The following is a 23,315-nucleotide window of genomic DNA, read 5'->3' as shown; positions in this document are numbered from 1 at the left end:
CGGTTTAAACATCCACATTGGGCATATACTGCTACAACAGTGTTTCTCAATCCGGTCCTTTGGGACCCGCAAGCCAGTCCCTGTTTTTGCTCCCTCCCAGTTCCCAAGGGAGCAAAAATGTGGACTGCCTAGCAGGTAGCTGGGAGGGAGCAAAAACGTGAACTGTCTGTGGGGTTCCAAGGACCGGGTTGGGAAGCAATGAGCCACACCATTCAGAAGGGCAAGAACTGTTACTCACATTGTTTATAAAAGGCCTTTTCAGCTAAAATATATATATATATATATATATATATATATATATATATATATATATATATATATATATATATATATATATATAGTATAAATTTTCATTTATCCATCCACCCCCCACCCCCCCTTAAAAAAGGGTATTGATGAGTTTACAAACATTCAGCTGTCTCCATGTAAACTATGCCATGAGTTGTGTAAGAACACAGTCCCTCAGCTATGGACTGGCCGCAGAATGAGGAGATGGTGTGTGTGATGACGGGTAAATTGCTAAATTAAACAAAACAGAACACTGGCCAGGACCGAAACAGAAAGAAGGCAGAGGTTTCAATAACAATAACAATAATAATAATAATAATCATATCCATCTGCATAGTAAATATCAAGTTATGTAAATTTTGTTCTCAGAAGGATTCTGCGCTGGTTTCTCCAAGGACAGCACTAATGTTCACTCGCTGGGTCGGACTCATCTGGGGGAGTGGCGGCTGTTTGGTACCTTGTACTAAAAAGGTATGACCACATACAGCCATCGTGAAGGGGGCCAGGCATCTCCAGCCCCTCCCCTGCCAGAGAGCAGACCGAAATGGGCAACGACAGAAAACACATGACAATACACATCGACCCTTAGAAGGAAACATACAACAGCTAATCAAATATACCAATACATGAAAAATACACATATTGGTACATAACACACAATACAAATCAAAAAACTGTACAAAATGATTAAATGAGTGATCCATATACATGCCTGTGTACTACGATCAATCATTTTCTTTTCCATTGCAAATGCATTATAAAAAAAACAACAACAAGAATAACAAATAAAAATAATAATTATAATAAAGATAACTAGATCTCTTTTAAACCTACAGGTAAAGACGGAACAAAACCAGCACTGCTGTTGAAATCGTCATCGATACTGTACACCATTCTGAATTTGTTGTGTGTTGACACGAAAAAAAAAAAACAACAACAAAAGTTTAGACACACAAGAAATAATATCCCCCCAAGTAGTAAATCCATGTTTTGAGTGTCAACTGAGAAATGAAATTAAATGAAGTTCTGGAGGCCCACCAAGGAGTTCAGCATCTTCCAAGCTTGATGCACACTCCAGAGGTCTCCATAGTGTCCCCCTCTTGGTCTTCCCCATCCCGTGTCAGCTTGGACCACCAGGAGGTCTAGTGGGAACGATGGCCTACTCCCTCACAGCAAAGACGCGGAAAGAATTCCCCTCCGTATTCCTCTTACTGGAAAGACAGGATGGGAAAAGACCTCGTAAGAGCTTCTCTCTCCTTCGTAAATCTGACAGTGGAGTTAGTCACATATAGGGTCCTGGCAGGGCACTGTCCTGGCAGTGCAACAGAAATCTCTCCACGTCATACTCATTCCACAGTGTTTGTTTAACCGCTGGGACACGTCGGGAAGCCAGAATAATCAAATATGAAACAATTAAGAACGGATAAGAAGCCTTTTTCCCAGGTTCAGTAACATTACTTGAAGGCCATTTCAAGGGAAAGACAAACACTAAGCTATTAATCTAGAACAGATCAGAAAGCCTACCTCTGTTAACACCTCCCCCTTTATTGCAGTAGAAATAATCAAAGAGATTGATTAGGAATCAAACTTGACCCATAATGCAGTTGGTATACAAGTGTTACTTGGAATATGGCAAGTTAGAGTTAAGTCTTCAGTTTTTATGGCTGCACATGACGTGCCTGACCATTCCAACAATTGTGCCTGCTTTACTTGGCTTGCTTGTTTGTTATTAATTCATTATTAAAGTAACCCCAGAAGACATTTAGACAGGGCTGCCCTGTTCGCATTATCTTTGACATAATGGGACTTGCTGAGTCAGACTTCGAGAGTTTCCATCCACACGGGAACAGAAGGACTGCAATTATTTCGCAGTTAATAGGGGTCTGCCCGCATGGGTGGTCGGCTTGACGTTTATGGACACTCGTGGGTTCGTCCGTTACTGACTCGCTGTTGTAAAAAAACTCATAATCATACACTGACCGAGGTGAGGACGAGGTCCTGCAAAGGAGATTTTAATTGAGTTTGTAGGATCTGCTTTATATTTTTCCAGAACTGGGCCGATCGTATTGCATTTCTTTATCAAGGAGAGCCAGACGGGCAGGGAAGCAGAGAGAGGGTGTGTGGTCTAAACCGCGCTGTCCGGATCCCGACAGCAAGAGCTAATTGCTTCATAAAGGCATACAGGAGTAAACAGGGAGTAGAAGGTACCTCTCTGACTGGATTCCGTTCTTCAGCGTTCCCACGTAGCTCTTCCTATTCGCCAGGGCCAGGATGTCCACATAGCCCCCGCTGGCTTTGATCGCTCCAGCATGGATAGCTGCTCGGCAGATACTGGAGCTCTGAGGGCGGGGAACTGAGGTTATCTTCCCTACATTAGCTTCCGTGTAACAACCTCCCCCCTCCCGCAGACACCGAATAACTGAATGGTCTATCAGGAATATAGTGGTCAGGGCCTGACTATAGCTAATGAGTTTCCATGGACAGTAAGGAAGATTTTATGCTATATAAGAATCAGAATCAAAACCACTGAGTAATAAACAGCTATGAAATACCGGAAGAATTTATCAGGGCCTGCCTTTGAATTTTAACTCCCAATTTTAACTCCACCAGAGTTTCTGTGAGATACCATCATTTGGAAATTGACATGGATAACGGCCTTCAAAAGTGTTGGTTGAGCTTCTCCTGCTCCATTCTGCCTAAACCTAATAATCCATGTACAGTACAATCCAGTTATAACCGACTTCAAGGGACCTGGCAAAAGGCAGTCCGTTATATCCAGAGTCCGTTATATCCAGTTGCTGTGTGCCCAGAACACAACTACAGGACACCATTTACTCATGCCACACCCCAGCAGACACACTTGTGGTATAGATTATTATATTGTACACGTAGTAATCCAACTTTACCTGACCAGATGCGTCACTATTAATAATCCCGACTACATACGTATCTGCGCTGGATATCACCGGCACGCCACGCGCCTTGTAGGCGGAGCCTGCATGTCCGTTATAGCCAAACAAAACTACAGCTAAAAGCGGCCCTGGGGACCAAATTGTGTGTCCGTAATAAGCGAAATTCCGTTATATGTGAGTCTGCTATATTCTGCATGTTCTTAAAGGCGCACGGCCAGGACCAGCGGACTTCGTCCGTTATTGACGATACTCCGTTATAAGAGAGTCCACTATGACGGGATTTTACTGTATATGTTCCTGTTTCTTGTTACTGTTACCATTGCTACCTACTTACGTGTTTAGTAGAAACATTTGTTGAACATAATTCACATTATTAAGTTTTTTTTACTGGCCTAACCCTGAACCAGCTGGATGATAGCTCAGCTTTTGTTTGGAGTAAAACATCTGGTTCGCCAGTCCACAAGACGGAGACGGGGAGCGCAGGATCCCTGCTGGCGGATCCCCAGGCTGTAGGAACGCCATCCACAATGGGGGGGGGGGGGTGAGCCACTGGCCAAAGGGACCCCCACCACAAAACAGCAGTGCTTTTTAAGGGACCCAACACATCTTGTCGGTTGCTCACAAAAAATCTTTGTGTGTGTGTGTGTGTGTGTGTGTGTGTGTGTATGGTGGGGGGGTTACTCACATCTAAATATATGTTGTTCCCAAGCACTGGTGCCCAGTAAGATGGCTGGTCCTTGCAGCCGTCAGGGCAGAGGACCCTGAGAACAGATGCAGGGATGATGGAGGAATACCAAACAGAATTCCCAGAATTCTCTTATCGAGACAACACAAAACCCAGCCAAAGCACATTGATACAGCCCCATTTCCCAGCATAACATCAGATCACTACATACAGGTACACAAGCAAATCCCCTCCTTGACTCTGAAGGCCAGGTATCAAGATATCTAGAACCCGAACCTACAAGTCTTATGGCAAATTCCAGAAGCCACCAGACTGTTCTCCTTAGCGGGCACATCTGTGAAAGTGCTAGTCGTGCTAATCGAGGTTTGAAGCACTGGCTTCACATCTACAGATGTTTTTTTGTGATTACAAAGCACATTCCTCCTGTTCAAACTGACGGTGGTTTTCCGCGGGGTACCGTGCGCCTGGTTGCATAGATACGCCGGTTTGTGAATCCATTTACCTTGGGCAGTTAGCGGCCGTCTTTCCGAAGGGACATATCTCAGCCACCGTGGCATAACAGTCAATCGATTGTCCTGCAGATAAAAACCAAAGAGGTTTGTTCAGGTTATCCACCCAATTTGACGTTGTTTAAAATTTACCATTTCATGCAACACATCTAAAGGGAGTAACTGAATATTACAACAAGGTACAGAAGATACAACCAAAGATACAACAACAAGACTCCTTCTGCAGGCTTATGGTTGCAGAAGAGCTTCCAGACCACACATGCAACCTGCATTTCATGGCTTGGGCCTCATTTCTAAAGGAAACATGCATTCACTGTCTATGGAACCTAAAGGGTATTACTTACTTTCCACTCTTGCAACCACAAATGCATTGCCTGGTTTGTATTTGCTGCAAAGAGACACAGAAGATATGCAGTCTGTCATGATGCAAGTGGACCACGTTCTTCATATTGTTCCATTGCTCTTATCCTACTCGTTGAATGCACTGCCATTCAGCGTAATGCCCTGCAATAGACGAGTACCTGAGGCTCTCTATCTCATTCTTCGTGGCCTTGACAAAGAAGGGCAGGTTGTCCTTCCTGGTGATGTCCACCAGGCCCCCGTTGTTGTCGATGGCGCCAGAATGAATGGCGGCGCGGCAGATACTCGATTGCTGGAGAGCAGGAACAAAAATACACAAGAAAGGATTGTCGAGGCGAACGGCACTGCCAGTTCTCTCGTTCCCACGGCGGACGGGCCGTCGCGACTCACCACGTCGTAGAAGAGCGTCCCCCAGACTTTGGCTTTGCTGCGTAGGCAGTTGGCTGGACACTGGTACCTGCCGAGACAAACCGGGATGATTGATGGTATTAATGGAGATTAATGGCGTCATGGCCAGATCCATTGTGTCGGGGAGGGTTTGTTTGATAAAGCACCTGTTACAGGTTGCCCCTCTGCATTTATCACGCATCTTGGTCTCACACTTGATTTTCTGTGCTGCAAACGAAAGCAAAAGAATCTATAAGTAAACCAGAACCGGCACTATTCACCACAGAGGAAGGATACATTTGTATGAGGTCCAGTAAACGGTAAAGTGGCCCACCCACAAGCCCTATGTCAGTCTTCCTCACCCTTGTGTTCCCTACACTCACCCAAGTAGCTGGTGCTGGCAGATTTGGATGAGGGAGTCTTCTTTGGCATGGAAGGCTTGGGCTGAGGTCTGGGCGCTGGCTTCGTGGTCGTGGTTCGGTCTTGGACCGGCACCTGAGCCCTCTCCACCTCGTTCATGTCCTCCGTCTCTGGCTGCTGCGGCACTTGGGCATCCTCTGTGAGGAAGGAGTTTGCCAATCAAGAATCAATCAGAGGCTTCACTCGATTCACAGTCACAGCCAATCCCTAGAGATCCCAGTTCTACATCTGATGTTGATTGGATTGTTGTCCTGCCTGTATGTTATTGTATATTGTGCATTATATATATCTTTGTATATGGTGTATGCCATTTGTTACTTATTATTATTTTTCATCATATGTTGTTTGAGTCTTTAGGGAGGTACATAAGCAAGTACTCAATGAAAATAAAGCTTTAGAATCCTCGATGAAGTGTGTCAGAGAGCTCACCTTTGTAGCAGAGATTATCCCGACAGACACCTCCATAACTGGGGGGGCACTGGGAGCAGGGGCGTCCGTGTTGATAGGGAGCCTCTCCGATCCAATTGCCCCTGAACAACACAACACGATAGGACTTGACTCACTTCCCAAGCACTGTACCCGATCCAAGAAGCCCTTCAGCAATCGTCCCAAAAGACAAACCAGGTATTGTTAGTGATCTGAGCAGCGCAAAAATCTGCTGAAGCCGGCGAAAGGAGCTGCCAACATCCTGCTAGTAATTACTTTATTACGACCATCAGAAGGAGAGTGACCTGGTCATTCTGTGCTGTTTTTTCCCCATCCTCATCCTTTTTTAAAACCTTTCCTCTCTTTTTCCCTCTGGAAAGTGTGACCTCAGTGTGTCATGACAAAGTTAGCGCCATAAACAGACACTTCCCATTAAAATGACGGCCGGCCTGCGATGAAGAAACTCTTCCATTTCCAAGTGTGTAAAAAGCACACGTGCGACACAGGAGTCTGGGGCCCAATTGAGTATCGAGTCAATAACCCTTTATGGCCATCAGGGGGCCCCTAAACTTCGGGGTCTCATGCAAATGTCTGGGTTGACCACCACTTGCAGGAGCGTTGCATCCTGGCCTTGATAGGCCGAGCAGAGTCATGTGACTTACTTGGGTGAGTAGTTGCAGACCAGGTACACAGCATTTTCCCAGATCTCACCCCAGACGTTCATGGCGGGGCAGATGTGGACGGCACAGCCAACCCGGCTGGTAGTAGCCCAAACCAGCTGCAAGAAAAGATTGGGGAAATCATTAGCTTTAGATGTCAAATGCTCCACATTCATGGTCTCGCACACAGCTCAATGCGTTCCATCTTTGGATGATCTAATGGTATAATCTAGACACACTGCAATCTGGCAGCAGAAAAAATAAGGATAGGCTACAATTCTTTCTTTTTTTTATATTGTTTGCAGGCCTGGGGGACCTTTGGCCCCCCCAGGGTTTTTTTCCTGGAAGTTTTTGGCTCCTCTCTTCCATTGTCATCTGGCTTATTTCCTTCATTCTTTCTCTCTCCTGTTTTTGTATTATTCTGTATGAATGAAGTATTAATGCATAAAAGCACTCATGCAAAACACCTCGGAGCGACTGTATTGTGAAAGGCGCTATATAAAAATAAACTGCGCTATATAAAAATAAACTGAACTGAATCCTGCCCTTCCCTCCCACCTTCCCATAATCCTTCACAGCTACTGGCTCCTCCACACATGCTGATGAGAGTCCAGCTCAGAAGGGGTTAACGTCCAGCACAGACAGGGTTAATGTTACACCTTTGTCCCCCATCATGTGGCTGCTTAGCAGACATTTATTCAAAGCAGCTCACGCAGCTGGTAACGCTGGCCTCATACCCAGTGAAACAGCTGGGTGTCTAACGGCAGAATATCCAGTTTAAGTGCCTTGCTTGGCAACAACCATAGGTTCAGATTTGGCCCGACTGGCAAGTCCACTACCTACGCAGGGAGCTATGTGAGCAGCAGATATCAGTGGAGACTTCGGCAGGAGCTGGGCCAGACGACCAGGTGTAGGAGCCCAGCAGCAGATCATTGAAAGAGCTGCTGAATTGGGCGATTCTTACTCCCTCACCTTTCTCTGTATGTTTACATCTCTTTCCAGTCAGGGATGTGTGTGTGTGTGGGGGGGGGGAACCTCCCTTAGCTGCTACACCAGGCAGCCTGGACCTGAGTCAGCTGGGCCTGTGGTGATCAAACAGCAGCCATCCATGACCAGGGAAGGTTACAATCCACTCATCCAGAAGGTGATGCAAACGGTGGACCTGGCCAGCCCAGCTGGATCTCTGCCCGGCTCCGTTTTAATGAAAGGAAGTAACGGCTGCATCCAGACTGACCACAAAAATGGGCTGCAGTCCTGGGGTTGGTCCCTAGAAAGCTGACCTGATTTTTTTTTGGGGGGGGGGGGGGGGGGGCAGGGGGGCATGGTACATTCCGTGTTCTCAGTGACCTGGTGTAAAAGACGAGGTCCACTGGGCATTTTAAATACTCGAACGCTGGCCCCCCCAGGACATCCCGTTAGCCAGCCCCCCCTAGTTTCATACAGGAAGCCTTTTACTGGTAGCTGTTTGGATAACTTGCCCTTGTCTCTGCTACAATCTGCAGATTTCCAGCCCATCGCTGTTAGTTAAGGGTCCGGGCTGGGTTTGGGGGAAAAAAAATAATAATTAAAAAATCGGTATGCCAATACCGGGACCGTGGCACCACTCATCGCATTTCCCTCATGTTGATTTTGGACCAAGGCTGCAATACCTGCGCCTGCAGGCATGCAAATTGCACGTGCTTCGCATTAAATGTTCAAGACGAATGGGAAACACGTGAGCTGTGTGGGGTTTGCGGGGGTTGCGCTGGCCGGGGGGCCCTGTAGCCAACGCCTCACAGACCGACCCTGACGGAGAGCTCTCTCATTTCAGGAATCTGCCAGATGCCAGAGCTTCAGGTCTCCCAGCAAGCACTGCACTTTCTCAGTGATCTTCCCATTAGTTACGTTTATTTATTTAACAGACGCCGTTATCTGAAATGATTTACGATTGAGACAGCAGGGCCAGCCTGTCACTAGAGCAGCCAGGGGTAAGGGCCTTTCTCAAGGGCCCAACAGTGACATCAGTCTGCCAATCCTAGGTTTTGAACCAGCAACCTACTGATCCTAGGCTCGGCACCCTAATCTGCGGAGTCACACATACAGCACGTTTGAGCCTGCAGCCTCACCTGGGTGTAGTGAGTGCACATCGGCCCGGAGCAGCGCTCAGGACACCAGGGGTTACACTCGTGGGGGTAGGGGTAGGTGTAGTCCTTCACCTCGTCGTACCAGGCCTGCACGTGGTAGGCCGGGGAGCGGTACCTGCCAACGGGGACACAGGTTAAGCCCCTGGGGACCTCGCAGGTGCCAGGGGTGGAAGGTGATATCCGAAAGCCTGCCACCTCTTTGGCTCCCTTCCAAAGCAGCTCTTTAGCCCATGCTAATAAAACTGGGTTTAGCAGAAAGTTTTACCCCCAGTGTTTGAATTGTGGAAAATGTTGTCGACAGGACCGGGAGGAGGTGGCATTACATATTGTAAGATGGTCATTTTAAGGGAGATCCCCCTCTATTTGAACACTGCCCCCCCCCCCCGCCCCAGATAAGGACACCCAGCTACTGGCAGAATGGGGGGGGGGGGGGAGCGAACATGCCAAGGGGTCCTAAGACCCTTTACTTTATCCTGCACACTGTCACCTCAGTGGCGCAGAGGGGAAATGCGTGGAGTGCCCTTTGGTGCCAGAAGAGAGGGGGATTGTGGGAGTGAGCAGGGAGTCCCAGAAAATCACCTGCTGGGAAAGAAAGTGCTGACAAAGGGCCACTGTGCCGCTCGCTACGGGCTCAGCGTCGGGGGCGGGGCCTCGCTTTCATCTGCCCTGCCATCTGTGTGTTTATTGGACAATGTCCTTTGTGTGCTGTGTGCCGTCTACACAGGCAGAGTGCCATTGGTCAGTCGTGTTGAATCTCAGCACTCGGCCTGCTTGTGCATGTGCCGGTAACCACGGCGATCCTTCGGCTCACCGGCCCCAGTGGACCGCCAGGTTCTGGCCTATGGACATGAGCAGGTCCTGGGGGCCGTGGTCCCAGATGCACTCCTCCGCCCAGTATGTGGCTGAACGCTCCAGCTCCTCATCCCACACCTGAAAGGAAAGCAGGCCTCTGTGAAACTGACCCCTCCCCACCGTGAAACACACACCCCAGCCACAAAACACCTTCCACAAGGCAGCAGTGGTGAGCAGGCGTGCGTATGAATTAGCCCCAAACACTGCGCTATTTTAAACCTTTCATGGTGCCCCCTATACCCTGTTCCATCGCACACTTTCAAGGACTCTGACCCCCCCCCCCCACTCATGAAACCAGTCTAAAGGAAAATCAAAACAAGCCAGACACTGACCACAGTGACGCATACAGACTCAGGCATCACTGGCAAACTATTAACCTCGGGGGTTAAATAAGACAGGCCATTTTAATACATTTTACCTGTGGAAAGAAAAATCGACAGCAAACTCGGTCTTTTAGGGCCCCCGTCACATCCACCCGAAGGCACCCCCCCCCCCCGACCTGGGGGTGCCACGTCCGGCATGGCACCAAAGGCCTCTCAGTAAATTTCCAGGCCTTTGGTGGTCCCCCTATGCCCCCCCCTCCCTGGACACCCCCTCCACCCTGAACGTGTCCTGGTCTGCCCTTCTGAAACCCCGTCTTGTTCACTAGGACCTGGCAGCACGCCAACCTGTGGCTTCCCTATTTCCCCCCACCCTCAACCCCGACATAGACAGACCACTCTGCCTCCCCGACCCCACCACACCCCTACCCAGCACATTGCCCAACCCAACCCCCTCCCCCTCCCCACCACCCATCACTGGTTCCTCTACCGTCTGTCAGCAGCCTTTAGTAGGCAACTCATTTAATCCTCCCCCCCCCCCCCAGGTAAGACACCACTCAACACAGCTGCCAGTGGTTTGGACAGAAGCTCATATTTTCCAATTTCTGTCAAAGGATGAAGGTCACAAACCCAGCATGTCTGTTTCATTAAGGTCAGAACAAAATCCAACACGTTATCTAAAGCCTGTATTAATCAAGCAATGACACCATGCTGGCAGTAGTGCAGGTGCTCTCAATGCCTGCATCAGTACTTGCGGTCAGGACTGACTAATCTTTAGACGTTAGCCAAAGCCTAAAGGCTCCTTCCCCACCATATCGCAGGAGTAGGTGACGGGCCTGCATCTTGGGCGTTAACCTTTGACCCCAGCCCCCTCACCATGTACTCCATGTTGGAGGCAGTGGGGTACACCTCCCCTCGTAGCTTGTTGTGCAGCTTGAGAATCTCCTCGCGGTCAGACCAGGGGATGGCCCGGCGGGACCGGCTGGGCGCCGTGTGGTTCAGCTCCATCTCCTCATGGTACCGGCTCATCAGCCGACGGAGCTCAGGAGAGTCGGGCAGGTAGAGGGCAGCTCCGTCAGAGGTTGCGAGGGCCAGCAGGACAAGTGCAGCCAAGCAGGTAACAGCGATATTCATCTCGTCTTCAGTCACCGGATGCCCGCTTCTCTGTTTGGCCGGAAACTGGTGCGCTCTCTGCCTCTTGGCTTTCTGAGCACAGTCAGGAGGGAAACAAGCCCTGTAAGCAGGTATTAGGTCTGTGACGACATGCCTGGGCAGTGTTATCGGCAGGTATTAAGTCTGTGATGACGTGCCTGGGCAGTGTTATCGGCAGGTATTAGGTCTGTTATGACGTGCCTGGGCAGTGTTATCGTAAGGTATTAGGTCTGTGATGACGTGCCTGGGCAGTGTTATCGGCAGGTATTAGGTCTGTGATGACGTGCCTGGGCAGTGTTATCGGCAGGTATTAGGTCTGTGATGACGTGCCTGGGCAGTGTTATCGGCAGGTATTAGGTCTGTGATGACGTGCCTGGGCAGTGTTATCGGCAGGTATTAGGTCTGTGATGACGTGCCTGGGCAGTGTTATCGGCAGGTATTAGGTCTGTGATGACGTGCCTCGGCAGTGTGATCAGCAGCACATGCAGTCCCACCAACGACCTGCAAATCCCTGCCTGCCATTCTCTCTCCTCAGGAGAGACCCTGGTGAACATCACGCTACCAGAAGCTTTGGCGGCATGACATCAGGTTATCAGGGTAAAACCTGGTAAACACCTGCATATAATGCTATTCCACCATGAGGGAGAACCATCAGGGGGTATCTCATCCAGAGGCTAAATGGCACATGAAGGTCCAAACCGTTCTCTGAAAAAAGAGATTAATCTACCTGAAGAATTTTACACCACAGCCATCTTCAACAGAACAAAGATTTTGGAGAGGGCAAAGTTAGTGGCATCAGCTGTCAATCAACAAATCGATCAATAAATCAATGTTGTATTTTTAGTATTCCATACTCCTGAAAACAAGTTTTTATGAAATCCAGAGCTCATATTATTGGAGGGATATTTTTAGGACAGAATAAACTTTCAGGGTTCCTCTGAATGGGCTCATCCCAATTAGGATGAAAATGATCGTTGTAAAGAGAGAGAGAACAGGGAGAAATGACACATGCCCATAAGCCAAACACACGAGGAAGCCAAAAAATAAAGTATTGCTCAAGTCTCAAAAACAAGTTTGAATGGGTGCATTTTTTAGGGATTAGGATTTTGGCTTAAGCATTAGTACAAATTCACTTCGCGAACAGATAAACAGAACGCCTTAAAAACACAAAGTGTTATTCGAAGTTGCCCGGGATACGCCTGGAAGATGACACTCCCAGTTTCGTTCTCTGACACCTGTTGGGAAAGCTGGACACCAAATTGGCACCCCTAACTCACCCTTAGGCACTACACAGCACCCCCCCCCCCATCGGTCCAAGCCCTCCCACCCTTCACCCTCCACCCGCAAAAAAAATAATAATAATACACCATCAGAACACCCGGCTGTGTCAACATCCCACCCCCACACCAGCCCTGCTGCTCATACCCACAACCCCCCCCATCACACCAAACCGGCACATGGGATCTATTTCATCATTCTGCTCATGAAGTTCATACAACAGGGAGAGATGGAGTGCAAATGCTCCTTAGTCACCAATGTGATGCCCATTAATGTCAGAGACAAACCATCCCAATACGTCAAGAACCAGACGTCTGTCCCCTCACCCAGTGAGCGCCCCCTGCCGCTTCTAGAGATCTGCTTTGTTCCAGCACCCATGTTTTACTCCATAGAAACCCAGGAGACCCCCAACACCCTCACCATCTACAGCAGGACCAGAAATACTCCCGATTAACTCTTAGCTCAGAGTGTCATTTGCCACTGCATGAATAAGTATGAATAGTACAGTTTCTAATGTCATTGCACCCATTTAAGGAGCCGATTTGTGCCATTTAACAGGACTGACTTCAAATGTCAGTTTTCCCCAAGAAACATTCCCTAGAACCTAACACGCTGCCCAATAGAAGCATTCTGCAGTGTTTCTTGCAGGCAGTGTTTGGTGCTATAGAGAAACCCACGATAGATTTAAGCTATAAACAGCCACAGCAAAATCATCAAACATGAAAACATTTTTGCTTTGTAGGCTTGCAAACAAAATAAAACATGTTGATCAATCATGAAATTATGCCTTCTTCTCTTTTTCTAGACTCTTTCCTCCCAATTAACAATATAATGCATTTATAACCATGCCAGGTCAGGGAAAACTTAGACCTATTGCATTTAAATTTCTTTTACCTCTGTACAGAGTTGGAAATTTAGTGTGTGCAACAACTTTTTGCTTGCAAACCAGAATTACAAGATGTTCGTTCGTTACAATGAATTAAAACACTTGATGAAGAGACAAATCTAAGTGATGCTTTAGTGTTTAAACCTAAATATCAAATCCGGTCTTACCACGATCAGATGAATAACCTGTGACCTGTGATGTCGCTTGGCTCCCTCAGACCGCTTCTTCGCGTCGGTCGGTATTTCCCTCCTTTAGATTTGAAGGATGCCGGCTAGAGGGACAGAGCAACTTCTTGACTCTTGCTTCCAAAGCTGCCGTTCGTAGCCTTTTATAGAGCCGGGGCTGTGGAACGGGAGAATGTAAACCCATCCCCTTCACGCCGGCACTGCCTCCCGAGAGCTTGGGAAACGCCGCTGGCAAGTGCCCCGTGGGGGCTTTTACGAAAAGATGCGCAAAAGCCGACGCAAAACATCGCCCCACTTACGACTGCATGCATCACAGCTCATACATCTGTAGGTAACTAGTTTTATGATTATTGTGAAAAACATACTTAACGATAATCACGATGATTTTTTTCCATTTTACTTTTATATACTTTCTGTTTTTCACTTATTAAAGATTTATTGTTATTTCGTTTTGTTCTTTATTTTTACTCTAACAAACAGCATGGTGTTATGGAGAGATTAAACCGTTTCTGGAAGACAAGATTTTAAGGGTGTGTAAAACCGCGTGGCATTAAAACAATGCTTAATTAAATATGCTTGCCAAGATATTTTAAAAGCCATACATTATAAAATATAAAGTTATTTCTGAATTCTTTCGTATTAGTGAATTTAGATTGTTGCTTTTGTCAGAAAATAAAAAATAATTATTAACTTTTATTAACTTTCGTCAACCTTAATGTCTTTTTGAAATCTGAACGGCTTTTTTTAAAACTGCACTGCGCAGGGGTTTTCAGAATAATACAGCGTGTTCCCTTTTCAAATACAGTACAGCCTGACAGCCCTGAGAGAACCCAGAGTTTGGAAACAGGCATAAATCAGACGGAAGGCTGACAGAGAGCTTACAACTCACAAAAAGCAGCGCCTCCTTGTACTGGAGTAGTAATGCAAGCAAGGGAAAAAAAATCAACCCAGTGCCCAACAGAGCGAGTCAGCTGGGACAAGCCAGGTGGAACTGAACTTGACCCAGTTTCTGGTGATGCAGGGAAACTGGGTTGACGTCTGGATTCAAAGACTGACCAAAAAAAAACAAAAGTAGTCACACTACACTGACAGGAACCAGTTTTGTTTAGAGATTATGGGGGACCTTTAAAGAGGGTTTGGGGTCATCACCACAGCCACCATCACTGGCATGTGGACACCAGGACTAGCCCACCCTATAGGTAACATAGGCGATCGTCTAGGGGGGGCGCAAAAGAGTGAGCAAAGACAAATCAGAAAAAATACCTCTGACTGCATTCCATCAAATTATCTGCTACTTATCCAGGGTCAGGTTGAGCCCAGACACCCTGCAAAGTATACTAATTTCTGCTGCATGTATCTGTGATGTCATTCAATCAGTCACAACTCAAAGCTCGTGATCATAGGAAAAGGTAGGAACAGTACATTGATAGCTTTGCCTTCCAGCTCATCTCTCTCTTTATCTCGACAGAATGGTACAACATCCAGATTACTGCCAATGCTGTACCGATCTGCATTTTGATCTCCTTCTTCCTTCTTCTCTCACTTGTGAACAAGACCCTGAGATACTTAAACTACTCTGCGTGAGGCAATAACTCATCCCCCACCAGGAGAGGGCAATTCACCCTTTTCCAGTCGAGAACCACGGCCTCAGACATCGAGGTGCTGATCCTCAACCTCTCTGCTTCAAACTCAGCTGCAAACCACCCGGGTGCATGCGGCAGGGCACCAGCCGATAACGCTGACAGGACCACGTCATCCACATAAAGCAAAGCCAAGATTCTAAAAACCCTGAACCGGATCCCCTCTTCTCCTTGGCTACACCTAAAAATTCTGTCCATAAAAGTTATGAATAGAATTGATGACAATGGGCAGCCCTGGTGGAATTCAACACCCACAGGGAATGAGTCTGACTTACTGCTGGCAATGCGAACCAAACTCTTGCTTTGTTTATACATGGACCTGACAGCCCGCAGCACTGGACCCCATATCCCATACTCCAGAAGCACCCCCAAAAGGACCCCTGAGGGACACGATCATATGCCTTTTCCAAGTCCACAAAGCACATGTAAACTAGTTAGGCAAACTCCCATGAACCCTCCAGTACCCTTGTGAGGGTGAAGAGCTGGTCCAGCATTGCTCCTCCTAGATCTGAGGTTTGACCAACAGGTGGATCCACCTCTCCTGTACCCCGGCATAGACCTTCCCAGGGAGGCTGAGGAGTGTGAAGATGGAACACCTTTTTAAAAGTTATTTTAAAGTCTCCTTTTTTAAAGATTGGGACCACCACCCCAGTGTGCCAATCCACTGTCCCCAACTTCCGTGCAATGTTGAAGAGGCGTGTCAGCCAAGACAGCCCAACCAAATCAAGGGCTTTCAAGAACTGGGGGCGAATCTCAACCACCCCCGGAGCCCTACCACCAAAGTGTTTTTTCGACTACTTCCGTGACCTCAGCCCTAGAAATGGGTAAGTCCCCCTTGGGGTACTCCTGCTCTACTTCCTCACAGGAAGGTGTTTCAGTGGGATTCACAAGGTCCTCTAAATATTTCACTGCCTGAATATATCCCCATTTGAGGTGAACAGTTCTCCATCCCTGCTGTAAACACCTAACCCTAACCCCCCCCCCCCCTGAGTTGCCTGATGGTTTGCTAGAATCTTTTCAAGGATGACCAAAAGTCATTTTCCATGGCCTCACTAAACTCCTCCCACACCCAAGTTTTTGCTTTAGCAACTGCCAAAGCCGCATTCTGCTTGACCTCCTGGTACCTGTCCACTGCTCAGGAGTCCCACAAGCCAACCAAGCTTGGAAGGCCTCCTTCTGTAACCGTACAGCTCTCTTTTTAAGGGGTCCACCACCGCAATAGGCACCAACAACTTTATGGCCACAGCTCCAAATAGACCATTCTGCAATGAAGTCACCCTTTCATGCTCAATGTCCCCTGACTCACTCCGGATGCAAGAGAAGTTCTGCCAGAGGTGCAAGTTGAAGGTCTCCTGGACAGGGGCCTCCGCCAGTTGCTCCCAGAACACCCTCATTATGCATTTTGGTCTATCAGGTCTTTCCGGCATCTTCCCACGCCATCTGATTTAACTCACAACCAGGTGGTGATCAGTTGATAGATCAGCCAATAACAGAGCACTGCTTAAGTTCAGATCTGGTAGGCTGTTTCTCCCAATCACATTCCTCCAGGTTTCCCGGTTGTTACCCACATGAGCCTTAAAATCCCCTGACAGAACAATGGAATCCCCAGCGGGGGCACCTTCCAGCACCCCCTCCAAGGTCTCCAAGAAGCCTGGATACTCTGAACTGGTGTTCAGTGCATACGCACAGACAACAGTCAGAGCCCATCCCCTGACTCGAAGTTGAAGGGAGGCGACCCTCTCGTTCACCGGGGTAAACTCCAATGTACTGCCCAGCCCTTCTCACCATAGAATCCAGCCCCACTCCAGGAGTTCGGTTCCAGAGCCCGAGCCGTGCGTTGAGGTGAGCACGACTGTATCTAGTCAATATCTCCCTACCTCCCTCACCAGCTCAGGCTCTTTTACCCCCAGAGAGGTTACATTCCATGTGCCTATAGCCAGATTTGGTCGCCATTATTGGCCCACGGAGGCCCCAGTCTTCACTTTACACTCAAGGCCCCTCCTGCAGGTGGTAGGTCTAGAGGAGGGTGGACCCATGTTACTCTTATGGGCTGTGCCCGGTCAGGTACCATAGGTCGAGGCCCAGTCACCAGGCACTCACCCACGAGCCCCACCCTCAGACCTGGCTCTAGGTCAGGGCCCCGGTCTTCCCAATCCAAACGGGGGTCACATCTTCCTGAATGTTTTGCACCATGGCGGTTTCCTGAATCGGCCTGGCCGCTCACCTAGGACCAATTTGCCTTGGGGGACCCAAGCAGGAGCAGCATAGCTCCTGGGATCACAGAGACAGACAAACCCCTGAAACACAATAAGGTGACGATTCACGGTAGGGCTACTGAAATGTTTTTAAAATGAATGAAATGGCGGCAGAATCTCCAGAGTACCCAGGGTTGGCCCTGATGGACAGACATGCCAAGGCACCATTATCACTGTAAGGCACATCAGCAACACCAGTTTGACTTGTTCTAGAACATGTTGAAATGTGACTTATGATTTAAAAAAATATGTGTGAGGGCATTTTCCAGAGGAAAGTAAAAAAAAAACCAAAAAAACTGGAAAATAATCCACTGATAAACAGAATGGTGGGCCAGTGAACCTTCTAGAAAGTCTGAGATCAAATCGATAGCAGAAAGGAGTCAGTTATGCAGTGAGAAATGTGTTGATATGGGTGAAAGCCATTGGCAGGGCCAGTGGACCTAAAGGGCAGGGTGTTCTTATCCAGGATCCACGGGGATGCATATGTGATTAACGGTGGCTTTTTGGAGCACCCTGTTGTTGCCTTTTGACCCATTTTCTGAATTTCCCCTTTGGAAACAACATTCTCCAAACCCATCTCGGTATTATTCCTGAAGACTCATAAGAAGGCTGCTGTTTGCAGTCCCATCCAAACTGTATGTTTTCACAGCCTTGGAGAGTGTGGTTCCGCTGCATGGGCCGGGCTGGGCCAGACCTTCCCACCTGCGAGCCACTGCACGCCTTCAGCTCTATCACCGGCGGGGGGAGGGGGGGCAGCCCTGCCAGGCTGTAAAATGGCATCATTTGCCATTGTGCCAGAAAAAATGTATCCCAATGACACTTATTATTGTAAAAAAAAGTCTGACTACTGGGATGGTGCCAATCATGACATCAGCACGACACATGGAGCAGAAAGACAAAACGATGTATCAGTACTGATAACCAGGGAGACAAATTGCTTGTCGACTTCATCATTTTTAACGTGAAACCACTCTGGCTGCGGAGCGGGACCTTTAAACAAGGCCTGGAGAAGCATGTGACAGAAGTGCCCTTTTCCCCAGAGAAACTGTCATTAAATAAAGCACAGTCCCCCCCCCCCACCCACCCCCATTACGGGTACTCTGCCAGCAGGACGCATCACATGAACCCAGGCTGGAGGCCTCGCTGTGGCCCCATCTGCCAACTTTTACCATTTTTGATTTACTTTGGATCAGTGGTCCGTCCCCAAAATGCTTTCTGGTAACGTATTATTTCTGGTAGGGCAAGGCTTCCAGCTCAGACGCAACAAGGTAACTTAAGGTGCCTCTTGAAAAACCCAGTTCAGAGAAAAGCATTCCTCCGCTTTTTCACACAATACCATGATAAGAAGGATTAAAGAGGTTTATCAAGGTCATTTTTCTTTTTTTCTGAAAAGAACAAAACAGTTCTTCAAAAAGTAAGGAGTTATCCTAATTAATTCCATATTAAGTCCAGGGATCACTACCTTTCTCTACCTTCACAATCTCAGAAAACAGAAATTTTAACGTAATTATAGAGCAACAAATTACGTAAGTTGCCCAAATTTAGCACTGTTACATTTTTTACAATTCTTTAGCTTTCCACTAGGGGGTGTAGTTCAATAACAGAGGGAGAGCCAAGTGTATTGGAGACCATATGTTGCCTGTTTAACCAATACATTTTGATGACAAGACATTCCATGGTGATCTAATTCAAGAGCTACATACTAGCCCATCTTCACGCTTCATTGCCACTTCAGTAAATTTCAGTAAAATAGTATATACTTCTGCATAATATGAGTAGATCAAGCCAGTGATCAGATGTTGCTTCTGAGGCTCATTATTAGCCCTGAGATGTCTCATGGGAGGTTCTCCTCCTCCAGGAACTTCCTTCAGTAAACCGGGGTCTGGCCACCACTGCAGGGTTTGTTTGGAGAAGGGCCTCCGTCAGCAGGGCTCTCGGCCATGTCCGAGCTCCTGTATAAAGCAACATCCTGTGCAGGCAAGCAAGTGCAGGGACTGACCCAGGGAGCCAGTCAGGGGCTGTGAAGGAGTGAGATGATAAAGGAAGGCTTGAGATTTTGAGGTAGAGCAGAATCCCATTCTTTAAGGCAGTGTCTCGCAATCCGGTCCTTGGGGACCCATAGTCAGTCCACGTTTTTGCTCCATCTGAGCTTCCTGCCACACAGTCCAGACCTACCAGGACATGGAGGGAGCAAATATGTGGACTGTCCATTGGTCCCCATATCCCATGGAAGGTCTTGTGTCTCAGCTAAGCTACACACCACCAAACATTGCTTTAGTTGCATCAGTCGATTCTCCTTTCCCACTGCAGTTACAACACAGTTGGGAAATAATGGATCATTTCATAACCCGACACAGAATCATATTTGGCAGAAGTTACGATAAAATCACTTTATATACTGTATGTACATGGCATGAGCACCTCAGTCAAAACCTTAACAGCCTCCACTGAAAACTCTTCATAAGAGAGAGTCCTATAGGGATGACACTGAAAATTTCCCTTCAGTTTGTAGGACTGGAAGTCTGGACCACTTACATGATCAAAAATATAATAAAAAAGGTGATGGAAAACTGCGTCTCATATTTCTTTTATCTTTTGAATGCAAAGCATTTTCGAAGTCACTGCCCTTGATACATTTATAAAATAACCAGCACTGCTAGTCACATATCACTGGTAAGAAAACTTCTTAGCTGGCTTTTAAATGTATAACAAACTGTATCGCTGGTTTACAAAACAAAGATCGGCATTTTATCATCGTCCAGAGCAGAAGTAGTGCACTGGCATTCTCTGCTCTTCTGTGTAGTTGTATACATGTCAGCATACTACACAAAGAATACATTCTACATCTGGACATTTGTTTGAATTTGTCTCAATAAATAAAAGATTTGATTATCATCACGTAGAGGATATTCATTAAAATCTGGAAAAAGTAACAGAAGACATAACAAAAGGTTTATAAAAATACAGCTATTTTGAGTGTAGAGAAGTGCAAGTAGTGCCTCACAGAGACTTCGAAACACCATGTTCTTACTGTGATAACTACCACTCCTGCAGGGGGCTGACTAAGCGGACGTCTCAGCATCATTTAATTATGAATCAAAACACCACAAACGCAAGTCGGACAGCAAAATGGCTATCAGTGGAGTTCAGCGGAAATTCTTTGGACATCCCGAGGTGTGGCTACATTTGGGAATGAGTTCTACAAATTCACACTACTTTTAAAATTGAAAAAAATGCTCATCCCGTATTGCTCAATCAGGGTACTGATAACCCAAGTGGAGTGAGTAATATTACTGGGGGGGGGGGGGGGACGGTTAGCAGTGAAGAACAAGTAAGTTTCTTGCTGACTAACACGCATTGACCCTTATTTTTAGAGCCCGGTGTTTATTATTCGCCTAAAGGTTTGTGTTTGCATGTGTATGTGTGTGTGGGGGGGGGGAATTGGTACTGGAAGATCACTGTTAATTTCCGCCACAACCAAAATGAGAAATATAAGAAAAACACAAAAACTGAATTGCGACCTCTCTACCAAGAAACGTCCCTTTGTGTGTAGGGGTGAAACTCACCCCTTCATCTAACATCCAGCTAGAAGTGGTCTCTGCACACACGGAATTTATGCCTTTCATAACGATCTGATTCGGTACGCCAAGCTAAATATTTCTGCGAATACAGAACCGGGCTGCTGAAGGCAATGGCTGGCCTATGGGAATTATGGCTCTGATGGGGCAGCGTGAAACCGCACGCATGGCCTGCATGATGTGGGAGCTCAGCGAAGAGACACACTCAACTGGGCACGATCATCGCAACAGGCTAAGCATTGCTATGCTAGACCTGGATTTTTCCCCATTAAGCTCCGTGGAAAATGCTTAGTAAGACCTGGTCAGGCAGGCCACCGCAGTGTTAAGCTCCGAGTGTCATTGCACCAAAAGGCGCAGCTGAATCTTTATAAAAAGCAAATCAACCTTGCGAGCACCTCCTCAATGACGACTTTGAAATCTCAGAATCATAAGTCAACCTGACAGGCTGTAATAAGTGATTTTTCCAAATCAATAAAACTCAGGACACATCCTGAATAAGGAATTCATGGGCCAGTTTTGCAAGCCAAGGGTGGGACCACATTCAAGGCCCAGCTAGTCAATGCCAGTTGGGTCAGCATCTACAGAAACTTACATAGGCTTTAGTTTGGGTCCAGTCAAGAGACTCTGGTTTATACGTAGGAGAGAAACAGGATGGCAACGGCCTATTCCCAAAATATGGGGATAGAAACACCATCTACAAAATAGGACAGGCCAACTAGGGCAGATATGCCTTTGGATATGGGTGGTGCAACTGAAGTGACCAGGCAGTAAGTTGTCTTCAGACTTCTGGGTTTTTTCCACATAGACATTAACAAGAAAACTACAGTTATAATTACATGTTGGGGGTTGAGAGAAAAACCGAACAATCTTTTTCAGAGCTATCTACCAGGCAAGGCGCCTCTCAACTAGCAATCAGCACCAGACCTAAACAGAGTCTAGGCCACCATCCAGCAACTTGCACTCCACAGAAATGCAATGAGACATTCATGTTATGTAGCTTTCATAGGGTCCAATGGAAGCTTAATGACTGAAAAAGTCAACAGCCAGCTAGTTTACAACTTAACTGCAGCCTATTAGCCAAGACATTTATCATCCCTGAAAAATCCTTAATCAACGAAACCGCTCAGACCTCAGAGACATCACAGATGTTCCATTTGAGGTTCCTCCCGCTGACAGAGTGAGCTCTCCGGCGCTGTTAGGGTGGCACATTGCAGAACGTTCAGTTAGAACCACATCAACCGCAGAGAGCTGACCATGGAAAGCTGGAACGAGCCAACAGAACTAGAACTCCAAGCACTACTTCAAAGACCAGCCACTTGGATTGTTACACTTTGTATGAAATAACACAAATGACAAAATGAAAAGGGGGGGTCGACAATTCTTTAAGCTAAACCCACTGATTCAATACAAACTGAAAGGGACACCACAATCAGCTGAGCACAAACTTTAAATCAATTTTGCTGCTGAAGCTGCCCCCATTCAAGCATCTGAATGAAAACTGCAAGGTCTTCAATTTCTTGAGTCAGTGATGGGATCCTCTTCAGCAATTCAGACATGCATGAACCATCTGCTCCTCTCTGGCTGGAGAACCAGAAGGCCTAAAGCATGTATGTTCTGGTGAAGGATCAGCAGTTACCATGTACATAAGGTATACAAACAAGTGGAAGTGTCACATATAAAACTTTAATGCAGGTGTTTGAAGGTAATGGCACTTGCGTGCCACCTGCACTTCCCAAAAGCTGATTGCTTCATCTGGCAGTAGTGGGAGGAAGGAAATTAACTGACAAATACTTGTACTATTTTATTCACTATGCATCACCTTGGGCAAAAATTAAAATGTATTATATGAAGGGTGGGGGTTTCACCCACAGAAAGTCCAAATATCACAGCAGGTAATACGTTTCATTGGTTAAGCTATAGGGTGTCTCACCTGAGCTCATCATCATTCGAGTGAAGGCTGCGCCCTATTTATTATGCAACATTTTTACCTCCATTAAAATACTCGGAGTTTGCATTTTAAAAATAACCAAGCGAAATTAACAGCTCACGCACTCTCAGGAATCATGATCACAAACCCCTGTAGAGAACTTTGAGGAAGGGAGAGGCATCAGTGACATCCTACAGAGAAGTCATAAGCAATTAAAAGCAGATTTTTAATAGACTTTAATTAAGTAGCATTACAAGTGAACACAGAAAAAAAAATTAAGAACCTCCCCCAAAGGATAAAGTGACCAGCTTTCATCATAATTGACTGCAAACCTGCATATACACATCCTAAAGCGCGTTTATATCCAGACACTTCTAAACCAACACCCAGAAGCACATTCCTGTGCAGGACAAAGAAGCGGCGTCAGATCTCATACACGGCAGCAAGTGTCGCCTGGACTTAAATCCATGAGG

The 23,315-nt window shown here is 47.0% G+C and overlaps 1 protein-coding gene across 1 annotated transcript; it reads right to left on the bottom strand.

Annotated features, from left to right (window-relative positions):
- Positions 1-317: 317 nt before the first annotated feature.
- crispld2 (cysteine-rich secretory protein LCCL domain containing 2) lies at positions 318-13,699 on the bottom strand. Its single transcript, XM_023790879.2, has 15 exons — positions 13,425-13,699; positions 10,818-11,147; positions 9,581-9,699; positions 8,752-8,884; positions 6,650-6,765; positions 5,991-6,091; positions 5,525-5,698; positions 5,309-5,369; positions 5,145-5,211; positions 4,916-5,046; positions 4,739-4,782; positions 4,388-4,460; positions 3,886-3,961; positions 2,497-2,627; positions 318-1,499 (listed from the first exon to the last, which is right to left on the bottom strand). Exons 2-15 carry the CDS (start codon positions 11,073-11,075, stop codon positions 1,448-1,450), a joined length of 1,536 nt encoding a protein of 511 aa, XP_023646647.2. The 5' UTR covers positions 11,076-11,147; positions 13,425-13,699; the 3' UTR covers positions 318-1,447.
- Between the last annotated feature and the right edge of the window lie 9,616 nt (positions 13,700-23,315).

Source organism: Paramormyrops kingsleyae, chromosome 11 (genome assembly GCF_048594095.1).
Source record: "Paramormyrops kingsleyae isolate MSU_618 chromosome 11, PKINGS_0.4, whole genome shotgun sequence".
Taxonomy (NCBI): Eukaryota; Metazoa; Chordata; class Actinopteri; order Osteoglossiformes; family Mormyridae; genus Paramormyrops; species Paramormyrops kingsleyae.
The sequence above is the reverse complement of the archived record's forward strand: the minus strand, read 5'-3'. Positions and strand labels throughout refer to the sequence as shown.

Bases quoted from the DNA above. Each gene is read 5' to 3' on its own strand.
- crispld2 (XM_023790879.2), bottom strand. From the start codon at position 11,075: ATGAATATCGCTGTTACCTGCTTGGCTGCACTTGTCCTGCTGGCCCTC. The intron at 5,370-5,524 runs GTGAGTGTAGGG...TTTCGTTTGCAG, and splicing joins TGCCAGCACCAGCTACTTGG to CACAGAAAATCAAGTGTGAG. The intron at 4,461-4,738 runs GTAAGTAATACC...TTTTATCTGCAG, and splicing joins TGTGGTTGCAAGAGTGGAAA to GACAATCGATTGACTGTTAT.